The sequence below is a fragment of the Folsomia candida genome, unplaced genomic scaffold (genome assembly GCF_002217175.1).
Source record: "Folsomia candida strain VU population unplaced genomic scaffold, ASM221717v1 Fcan01_Sc005, whole genome shotgun sequence".
NCBI classification, from domain to species: Eukaryota; Metazoa; Arthropoda; class Collembola; order Entomobryomorpha; family Isotomidae; genus Folsomia; species Folsomia candida.
In genome coordinates, this window is record NW_019091197.1 from 2,234,710 (window position 1) to 2,246,553 (window position 11,844).

The 11,844-nt window shown below is 36.2% G+C and overlaps 1 protein-coding gene across 1 annotated transcript; it reads right to left on the bottom strand.

Moving 5' to 3' along the window:
* Positions 1-10,423: 10,423 nt before the first annotated feature.
* LOC110850293 lies at positions 10,424-11,828 on the bottom strand. Its single transcript, XM_035852528.1, has 4 exons — positions 11,695-11,828; positions 11,015-11,314; positions 10,771-10,940; positions 10,424-10,663 (listed from the first exon to the last, which is right to left on the bottom strand). Exons 1-4 carry the CDS (start codon positions 11,710-11,712, stop codon positions 10,633-10,635), a joined length of 519 nt encoding a protein of 172 aa, XP_035708421.1. The 5' UTR covers positions 11,713-11,828; the 3' UTR covers positions 10,424-10,632.
* Positions 11,829-11,844: the final 16 nt, after the last annotated feature.

Consider the following 11,844-nt stretch of genomic DNA (forward strand, 5'->3'; position numbering starts at 1 on the left):
CACCCGCTACCATAACTTTAAGCCCGAATTTTGGGATCGCTCTTGATGGTACATCCGATTTGTTTTCTGTCCTGTAACGAACATTTTGTTGGTTCAATTTTGGATATAGTTCAATAATAGATTCGTCAGTCCAAAGGATGTGACTGCGCAATTCTTCACCAAGTCTTTTTTCACTCAAATGGGCACTTTTCTGAAGGAGTTCTTCAAATTTCAGACGGTCATCGATATATTTTTGTGACATGAGAGGTTTTTTTGGTTAGTTTGTAAGCTGTGTGACCCCACTTCGTAGTTTTCACAAATTTTTGCACGGTCACACAGTTAATTTGCTTCTTCTTCTCTTTATAGCGTTTTGAGTCATTTAACTCCCTTGCTCAATTACGTAATGAACTACCGGTTTTCTTGCAAAGTCTGTTTTTAATCATTCTTTTTGTGGTAGGTGACACCTTTCTGGGTCGCCCTGGTCGCTTTTTGTCGTGGACAAAATTTTTATTCTTCCATTTCCAAACAGTTCTGCGGCTGCAGCCCAATTTTTGCACAATTTCTGTAGGTTTAAGCCCCTGCTGATGCAATGTTTGTATCTCAACTCTAAGATGCTCATGACTTACACGTTTAGTTGTTCCTCCCATGGTAAAAATTTGAAATAAATAACTTCACTGGTTCAAAAGTTCCAGCTGAATTTGTAACAACCACGCTCCAAAAAATGCATGGGATCGGACTTTATTAACACCCTTTACATGTGCACACCTGCATGTAAATATACATTTTTATTACGTTTTCCAGGTGTCAGGCATCATTTGGGACCGTTGTCAATGTGATCAAGAAACTAGTAGGGAAACCCAATTTTCCATGGACTGGTTTATGTACTGGTACATTAGTGCGCATAAAAAAGTGGAAAATCTTCATAATCAAACATGAACATTGAACTTGATCTAATAAGCGAATAGATGTTTTACATAGGGACATGTGTACAAGGGTATTTATTTTCACCTGTTAGCTCGTAAGGTATTGCATAATGACAGATGTACATAAAATGTTAGGTACGTTTTATGTACATCTGCCATTATGCAATATCTACCTAGAGGTACATGCATGTCTTAAGATATTAATAGACATAAAGGTGACATTACTTTTATGGTATTTAATATTTATGCGCTATGAATTATTGGGATAAGAAGAACCCCTTAAGGAAATACGGATATGTTATGAACATAAATATTTATTAATGGCTGAAATTAATGACTGAAACTGGTGACTTATCTAATAGTTCGTTGACTGAATGCTCAAATTAAATTTTGTACTTTTTTTGTGAAAAATTATTTCTGGATTTAATGAGGATATGCACATACTTAATAAGTATGTGCATAAGTATTACTTATGTACGGTTTTGTCAGTTTCGCTGTTTTTGATCACATCAGACGATCTCCTCGATTCAGCCGTGACCGTGAATTTTTAAGCTATGAGATCTGAGATACATATGAGTTTATCTTTCACTCCAACAGAAAAAGTGGGGCAAAATGACCCCCCTTCAAGGCGAGGCCGATTAATTTCTGCCCCCCTTCGTAAGTATGTGGGTTAAATTTTGTACATACTTTAGTTGTCGAAACGATGATATTTATTTAGTATATACAGGGTGGTTTAAATGCCAGGTTACAATGGAAAATTTGTCAATGGGAAAAATTCGCAAATCTCCATTAGTTACCGAAATTTTTCCTCTGAAATTCAATACTTTAAGAATTTTGTCATCAGTTTTCCATAAGTTTTGATAAAAATTAACAGAAATCTCAATCCCAAATCGTATGGAAATTTACGAATTTTTCCCATTGTAACCTGACATTTAAACCACCCTGTATTATTAGATTTATTGAATTTGTGAAAGTTATATGTTCACAAAGTTTGCAGTGAATCTTAAATATGTAATGCTGAAAAAGTTCCAAATTTTGAAATTCATATCATCATTGACTCTACATAAAACTACTCAATTAATTAATTATGGATTCTAATTATGTACATGAGTAAGTTGAGCTAATTAAATAATATATATCCAAGATTATTTTGACGAAGAAACCAACGCATTGATCGTCGTGTCTGCAATCGTCGTATAGTACAGCGTCCTTGTGGAATTCTTGAGATTAAATATTCTCAAATTCCCGATCCTCACCGTCCACAAAATTACCCTGATCGATGTTAACTTGGTTTCCAAATACTTTTTCTCATGACTCCGTAAAATCGCCAACTTCCATTTTTTCATCAACTCCTTGGCCGCATTATGAGGGGCAATCGTCATTTCGAACAGGAGGACCAAGATAAGCCCAAGAAGTCCAGACGTGGCCGGACACAGGAGAAAAAATGGCATCGGTATCACGTGATGGAGTCGAATCGTGGAAAAAGTCGCCGCGACAGAAATTACGAATCCGGAACCGAGCACGACACATATCGTGTTTGACAGGACGTCATGCAACATTTGGGTGACGAGATGAATGCGCGCGTAATAAAGGAAAATTCTCCTTGACCGGCCATACCGCGTGTCGCATATTACCCCAAGAACATTATTTGTCCCTAGTTTATAAATCCCGCGAAGTATCTCTTTCCCCGAGATGAGAAGTACGCAGCAACCCAGCCCGTAAACTCGGCTGTCTTGAATCGCCGTGGGAAGCTGGATGGCGAGTCGGATAGAGAAAAAGATAATTTTGTTTATCAGGGTGGGAATTGTTAACGGGGCGGGTTTCGTACTACCCGGAAAGAATTGTGTAGCGCAGTTGTACATGGGATCAACATTTGCGAAGATGGAGAATGTAATGAAAAAATAGGGGTAAATAGCGACCAGTATGACGGCCAGGTTGAGACCGACTTCGACCATGTCGACTTTGCGGGCTGCACATGCTTGGAGTTTACCAAGTTCGGAGTACATCGATGGGACTGGGGAAGCTAGCGATGAAATAAAAATATCAAATTTTTTACATTTTTGTATGTCAGCCAATATTAATAAAAAATCTCGAGGTTTTCTTGCCGTAACTCAAGTTCGTTAACGTGAAATGCCTCATTAAATATTTTCCAAAAACCAAATAACAATTATTGCTTAATTGCTCAGAATATTTTCTAAGCAATTAAGGCTATTAATAATCGTTAGCTGAACAATACTTAGCTTCAAAACCAAAATATATTTAATTGCCAAACTTAAATCACTCAGATTTTTGCAAGTTACTAAATAAACCCGTTACGGATTTGCTCACCTGATTCCATCGCGAATAACTGGTTGCATCCCGCCGCAATGTATCGGCCATGTGTTAAAATCGCTACATCGCCCAAGATACCCATAATTACGATGAATACAACCACTCCCATCATGACGACATCTTTAGTCGGGAGATTGCAAGATTTAGAATTCGGAGATTTACAAATTGCCAGAACTCCGAGGCATGGGAGGAGTACGAAAAAACCCTCCATGGCGACCAACACACCAAACGTGACAAGTTTATCAGGTCGATCTGTGTAAACCAATCTTGAGCTTGACGGATCCCATCGTAAAGGTTGCGTCCAAAGGAAACGGTACGCACGTTCCCAGTTATTAAAGGCCGTCCACAAAAGTGACTTTCGCATTTTTTTCCAAGTTAATTATGTAAATGTTAGGTAAAATTTTGCAGATATACGTGTAATCTACTTTCGGATGGTTTTTAGGAAATTTTTGAATGTATGTAAACAGTACGGGACAATTTTGTAAATATATTTGTAACCTTGTCTTTAAACCACAACACTGTGAGTCATGTTGATCGATTATATCTAACTTGTGAATTGTACAGCTTCATAAGTATTTTGTTTAAATATGTATTTATTTAGTAACGTAATTAAAGAGGTAAATAGATAGTCTCGTTTTGATTCAAACTCAACCTTGTATGCAAACTTCCCTATTATTAAGTAGCCACAGAAAAAATGAAGCTACTTTTTGGGATCGATGTGTTCGTCGGTTTGTTTATGAGTATCATAGCGCTGGAGTATTTTTAAACCTATTTTCGTATATCTAGAGCTAATTTGAGGTATTTAAATTAGGCAGGATTTTATTAGCCGGGCCTACTAATGTATTAGGACACGGTGCCAGATATGACAAAAAATCGCATGGGGGATTCCCCCAGGGGGATCAAATTGCTCGTGTTTTGCAATGTGTGTCGAATGCAATATGTGCTATTTTAACCCTTTTTATGATGACCGTAAGGATGCGTTAAGAAAGAAGTAAACCATTGTGAAGTTTAAATTTTTCCACAGAATGGTGTAAATCGATAATCAAAGCATATCACGTCCACAACTAAATTATGTTTGTGCTGGACTATACATTTCATGCAGATAGCTGATAAAGATTGTGTGTACCCTTCCTTATATGTACATACCTACATACATGTACTGACATGCAGACCAGAAATGATTTATCTTAGGAAAATCAAGTTTCCATGGTCATCAATACCGAATTTATGTAATATATTTATGTATGTATGTAAGTATATACATATTTGCGGTAAACCGGCAAGTTTTTTGGGCATATTAAAAATAATCTAATCAGGCAAGTTATTGGGACGACTATATTTATTTATGTGAGTATGTATATTAAGTACTTATTTAGAAAATAATATTTGAGTTAAAGTAATCGATAATTTTCAAAGTATGTATGCATTGCAAACTGGCAAAAAATTCTCCAACGATAAAGATTCAAACATATGTACGTGTACATATCGCCCCAAATTTAAAACTTAAGCTTTTTTGATTTTATAATGGTGATATCCACTCGAAAATTGACGCTACAGAGCTTATCACGGCACTTATCAATTTGTCAGATAAGCAAGTTTGGTTTATCCAAATCGACCCAAATTTAAAACTTAAGCTTTTTCGATTTTATAATGGTGATATCCACTCGAAAATTGACGCTACAGGGCTTATCACGGCACTTATCAATTTTTCAGATAAGCAAGTTTGGTTTATCCAAATCGCCCCAAATTTAAAACTTAAGCTTTTTTGATTTTATAATGGTGATATCCACTCGAAAATTGACGCTATAGAGCTTATGACGGCACTTATCAATTTTTCAGATTAGCAAGTTTTGTTTATCCAAATCGCTCCAAATTAAAAACTTATCTGAATTTCTAAATGCCAAAAATCATGAATTTCGGCGATTACAAAAAATTCGTATTATAATGTTTAGTAGACAATATGCAGTAATTTTGGGTTTCGACTATGCTTAGTCCAAGAATTATTTGATTATAAATAATTCCTGCTGGAAAATCCAGTCATCAGCGAGATAGCAGCAATCTCGGACCCTGGTCCTTTGCGCCTTAGGTGATGTTAATTTAATTATCGCGCGATAATTAAACTAACATTCTTACCAATTAAAAACAAGTCATTGAAAGCCAAGTTGATGAATTAATTTGCGATATGCGATCATGACTAAATTACCAAGAGATTTTATTTTCGTAAAATTGAATGAATTAAATAGGTTTATAAACCTATTTTACAACAGGTTTATAAAACTATTTAATGATATGATTTAATAAATAACTTTATTAAAAAATATCTTTGGGAAACAGTCACCAACACCACCATTCGAAGTCCATCTTCGCCACCACTTCCTTATTCATCGCTGAAATTGTCTAAAGAGTCTGTCTACTTCTTCCTGCTCCTCCAGTGAGATGTTGATTGTCCTTCCACGTCTTGATGCTCTTGATGGGAAGATCTTCTTGAGAATTTGTCCAATTTTGATGTAACAGGACGCGTTTTCAGAAATATAAGAGGTTCCAAGTTTTAATTTTGAGGTGTTTTGTTTCCAGAAAGTCACCTTTACTTCTTGGTCAGCAAGGTCCACTTCATCGATGATGGCCACGTACCACTGGTTTTCGTAGACACATGCAATCCAATCGCTGACGGCACATTCATCGATGATGACCAGAGGTTGAGCAACTTCGGATTCCATTATTTTAGTTGCCATCACCGTGGTGTCCCGAGAAACTTCATAAAGGTGAATTTTTCCCGATCCAATTTCAACACGGTGAGCTTGTTGAGTTCCAGGAATGGTTGTGATGGTCTCGTACCGGGTTGTCAAATCTTTTTCTTCAATAATCTTCTGAACTTCGGAATCCGAGACGAATATATATTCAATTCCCTCAATATTTGAACTGCACCAGAGGAAGAATTCTTCTGCGGTTGTAATTTTGATACCTTGAAGAGATGCAATTCTTGCTCGACGTTTGGCAATTCCTCCTTGAGCATCTTGAGGTCCCTTCATATGAGCAGTTGCTCCATAGTGCCATACGGCTATAATTCCAAAGTCGTTCTGATGGTGGTATAAGTTGCAGAAATTCTTGCGATTCTTGTATTGAGCTGCAGATCCATCTGAAACGTAGTGAATTTTGGTAATTCTGATTTGGGCAGCAGCAAACTCTCGAACAAGTCTTGGTATGAGCTTAGTCTGGAATGCGTAGAAGGAATTTGTGTCATGAGTGGTGCAATCACTGATAATAGATATGCTCATGTTGTATACAACTTCGTTCACGGCCCAGTAGATTGTGAAGGGGTGAATAGTGATCTGTTTGTGGGAGAAGTATTCGGACTGGACAGCATTCTGGATTACAGGTGAGTAGTTTTCGGAAAAGTCTCCCCAAATGAAGAGCTCACCAGGCTTGAGATTCTTTCGAAGATCCACAAGAAATTCATGCTGAGCTTTGCTGATGTAGTGATGTTTCAACAGCTTCTCCAGTTCCGAAGTTGCAAAGTCCAAGAAGTCTTCGGTTTCTTTTTCCTCAGTCACGTATTGAGTTCCGTCTGTCGTCAGCCATCTTCGGTATGAAATTGACGTGTTGTTCCTGATGACTTCGTTTTCTCTTAAAGCTATTTTGAAGTTTGTTGTAGATCCTTTACACTTTGTACATCGTCTGTAGTAGCAATCCTTGCCTCCACTTTCACAGACTAATTGTGAAATTGAAGGCTTGATGGATGAAATCTTGATGGCATGGAACAGCAGCTTCACATTTTCATGGTAAATGCACACGCAAACGTTGTGGTATCCCTTGCTGGTTAGCGAGATGCATTCTCATGGCCGCAGCATCATGAATGACGATTTCCCAACTTTCGAATCCGGGTACTGAATCTTGAAATTTTGGTAGAGCTCCCTGAGATTGCTTAGAAGATATCGTTTCTGCTTGTGTTCTCGTCTTCCTGTTTCCTTGTTCTTGATGGACAGAAAATCCTTTTGTCCTGGGCAGGCTCTTGACACATCATCTTGATAATAGAAATCTTGAATATTGGATTTGGTTTCTTGGGTAATTTTGTATCCAGATTTTGGTTTTATTGGAGGAAGGATTGTGTCGGTTTCTTTACGACGTTTGCGGCTTCCCTGGACCAAGCGTTTCCCAATATTGAAGAAATCTTGAGTCTTCTTAATACTCCAAGACGGTGGAACTAAGGTAAGCAGTTGTTTTTTTTCGGCTTGAGAACATCCTTGCAATCTTAGCTTCAAGTGCTTCATGATCCAGTTGAGATCTGTAGAATCCTGGAGAAGTTGTTCTTGATTGTGTTGTTCTTTGTCTGGAATTGGTAGTCCGACATCTTGGAATCCTGTGGTGATTGTCTTCGTTACTTGCTCAAGTTCTCTTGTGACTAGATTACTTTGTTGCTTGAGATTTCTTCTGTTCAATGCTATTGCAGGGGCCGAAGGGGAAATTGTTTGCTTGATACTTGTTAACGTCTCGACCAATCTCTTCTTTGAGGCTGGTTCTTCAAAGGTAGGATCTTCCGAATCTTGATCTTGAATTTCTTGGGTATCATCATAGCAGAATTTTGCGTCCTTGCATATCGCTTGATTTGGTAATAATCCCAGGGCTTTGTATTGGGTAAAGTAATCTTCCGCAGTGATGTATTTCACATTTTTGCCTTTGTATTTATTGTTATGCCTTGGATGACAACATGTGCGAACACGGCGCCGTCCAAAAAACTCAATGCATTTTGCACAGAAAAAATTATCACTGAAAATAAGTTTGAAATTGAAACCTGGAAATGACTGCCTGACAGACTGCATAGTTCTGCTTTGCACAATCTTGTCTAGAGGTCGAGATTCGTCTTCAGAACAAGTCCATCGGTGGTGGGCAATCAAGAGTCCAATGTCGCAGCGACGTACTATAAAGAAAACGATTACCACTACTTGAATTTTTGACATACTTTGAAACGTTTTTACTAATTGGAATCTTCCAATAGAATTTTATTAGCATGTTCTAATTTTAAAAATTAACCTCTCTGAATATTCAAAACTTTTGTAAAAATTTCCAACTGTTAATAATAACCCAATCTGTTTTTTGAAAATTTTAAAAATCTTCCCTAATTTAAATAATTATCTTGCAAAATTTAAATAATTACCCTATGTCTGATTTTATGAAAATTTAAAAAATCCTGCCCAAGTTAAATAATTATCCCATCGCTGATTTTTTGAAAATTTTAAAAATCTTCCCCAATTTAAATAATTATCCCATCTCTGATTTTTTTTAATTTCAGGAATCTTGTCCAATTTAAATAATTATCCTATCTCTATTTGTTTAAAAATTTTAAAAATATTGCAAAATTTAAATAATTAAGCTATCTCGGCTTTTTAGAAAATTTTTAAAATATACCCCAACTTAAACTACCCCATCTCTGAGTTTTTGACAATTTTAAAAATATAACATAATATAACAATTTTAATATTTATCCCATCTCTGATTTTTAAAGCATACCATTTTCAATAATCCGTTGCAAACAACGATCGAAATGTAGCAAAAAGGTAAAGCGACACGGTCACACGGTCGTGACAAGTCAAAACAAAGTCGATTTTTGAAATCCACGACCAATCTAAAACGGTCAAGACAAAAAATTCGACACGTTTGACCGTTGCTCTCAGAGATTCAACCTTAAAAGGTACCTACCTTGGCTTATTTCGGTGGGTGTGGTAGTATCCGGTGGTGGTGGTGGAAGTGATGTCGAAATTGGGGGTGGCGGTGGTGGCAGGGGTGATATTGGGGGTGGTGGTGAAGGTGGCTGCTCTCTTGGGAGGGAGGAGTGAGCCTCCATGATTCACTTTTTTAATATTTTATAAAAAAAACTCCCACTTTTTTAGTTTTATTTTAAAAAACTGGAGAATTCCAAAGATGAACCAACTCGTGTGAGAGATAAAAAGCATCTCAACACGAGTTGGTTCATAATCCCGGTAAACAATTTGCAGAGAGTGAGAAGTGAGACAGACCACCATACGGCACTGTCGCATCGACAGTCGCCGGTGGTGGTGATACCCACCAGAGTCCAACTCTCACTCTGCTTTTTGCTAAAAATGGAAACAGGGTTTGTGGAACAGTTGGTATGGCTCTCCTCAACAATGCTATTTTAAATATATGTAAAAATATAAAGCATTTGATATTTTTGGTAAACATATTATCAAATGTGTGTACATAGGTATGTGTACGTATGCCACAACTTCGGAAGGATTATATTAAATTAATATTTTGTCAGTTTCATGTCTCATGACCCTGAGAAGAACAGTCATATTAAAAATTACAAAAATATGGTTAGATAAGTATGATCATATATTTCCCATATCATAAAGATTTGATATTTAAATAGTTGCAAATTGAGCGTATCATGTTAAATAAAAACTAAATGTGGGATGCATTTAAATTTTACTCGAAAGAAAATGATACATATGCCCAAAATTTTTAGACTTACCAAAAACAAAACGATGTATAAATTCTGCAGCCTTTGGTATAAAATTTTTACCTTAAACATAATTAATTGCAGTAGCTTTTTGAAGGTACGTTATGTTATTGCACCTTCTATCAAGCTTGATAACAAAACACTTAGGATTAGCAAAATGGTATTCAATCATTACTGACCAGAGTACATATATGACTTCACCTGCACTGTAAGGCATTAACAGGTAAATAAGTGGACGCCCTGGGAAAATGAAGTGGTCACGAGTCCTTTTCCGATTCGAGAAAAACACTTTTTTGACCGAGTGGCAAACTAATTTTTCCACCTCCTCTAAATTTTGTGCTGTCATTTTTTAACCTGAAAGAGATAATCAAATTCTGTTTTCAATTTTAGAAACCTTATCAAATTTGCCAATGTTTATGCTTTTTTATGTATCCAAAATTAATTTTTAACTCGTTGAAAAAATAAGGAGAACCTTAACACTTTTAATATGAGGACAATTCATAATTTTCTGTAATGAATATACTTATATTTAAAAAAATTGCCAATAAATTTCCTGACCAAATTTTGGCATGATATTTACCCATGATCATAATTACTTAATATATCTAAAACAAACGGATGTTTATCTATGAATATGAATTTTACGCAAATGGTTAAAACGATGAAAGTAAACTCCAAGGAGCGATGTTTTGAGAAACTACGAGAAATTTTGGCGTTTAAACTTATTTATTAAGTGAGATCTGGAGGCGAGTCATTTCCATAAGGGAAGTCATTTCGAAAACTTATCAGCATAATGTGTACAAAAGTTACTAGGCTACATAACGTAAGGTATATATATATATATGGTTAATCTAATCTTATAGACTATAAGTTATAGTCAATGGTCAAATCCGTCATTATTATTAAGGTTACAAATTTTTAATTTCACGAAGGGTCTGCAGGGGTTGGGCTGGGCCTACAAAGAAAAGTAAAGATGATGCACATAACTCTCACAAATTACACTCACGCTAATAATGTAACCACAAAATTATATTATGATAGCTAAAAATAATACAAACTTACACTTGGTTAAGTATGGCACGAACATTCTTGAAAAAAGTCGTTGCCTTTTTTTCCGTTGGAAATTCAATGTCCCACGAATCGGAACCAACAAGGATGTAAAGTTTCTTCCCGTTTAATTGGATCAAGGGGGCGTTGGGAGTATCGAGTTTGAGGTGGCTTATCGGAATTGGCTGAAAAATAAAACAAAAATCAACTCAACCTGCTTTATATTGAATTTTGAAACTATGTATTAAAAAACACTCACTCTTAACAACAAACTTTCAAAAGTAATTTGCGAAAGTGCAATGGATATTTTCGTAGTGCCGATTGCATCCCAACCTTCAAATTTGCAAATAAATTTGACCGTCATTGCGCCTGTTTTATAATAACGCGACTTCTTCCGGGAATGACGACTAGCATGGCGTTTTCGAGCCTTCTGATTCATGGAACTACGACTAGTGAGCCGTCGGAGAAGACGATTCTGTGCTCGTTGTTTCTTCTTTCGAAGATTAGCGAGAAAACCTTTGACCGTAAATTCTGGCACCTTGAAGACATGTTCGTCAGCCTGTAAGGAATTGAGGTTAATTAATTGTTTGTCTTTATTAATGCATTTTAAAGATTCATGGTGGTCACATACTTTTCAAAAAAGGTGGAGTTATATTGATATATTTTGAATTGATCAATATCTATTGAAAGCAATTAAAACCTAAAATTAATGGGGGTATTCATTTCAAGCTCGCATAGTTAGCAACGTTTATAAAAAATTTCAGGTTCGCAAAAAAGTTTGAAAATTTGAGGACTTGCACGCAATAGTTAGTTCGAATTTGTTTTCAAAATTATGATGCAATTTGAACATGTGACATGCGAACTCGTAATGAATACCCTCATTTAACAATTACCGTAAGCAATTCAAACTGAAACAATTAAAACAATGGATAACCTTACCTCCTGATTAGTAGCCATTTCTTTGCAGACTTTTGATCACCATAATTCGCAACTTAAGACTAAAATTTAAAGACAACTTTACATTTATTACGTCAGCCGAAAAATAACGTTCGAATGTGTCCCCGCCGCGCAGGGTAAATAAATATATAA

What these genes read in the sequence shown, in the direction of transcription:
- LOC110850293 (XM_035852528.1), bottom strand. An exon ending in TTGAAAGTTTGTTGTTAAGA is followed by an intron (nt 10,941 to 11,014) that starts GTGAGTGTTTTT and finishes TTTATTTTTCAG; the next exon opens with CCAATTCCGATAAGCCACCT. An exon ending in CGTGCCATACTTAACCAAGT is followed by an intron (nt 10,664 to 10,770) that starts GTAAGTTTGTAT and finishes TTTTCTTTGTAG; the next exon opens with GCCCAGCCCAACCCCTGCAG.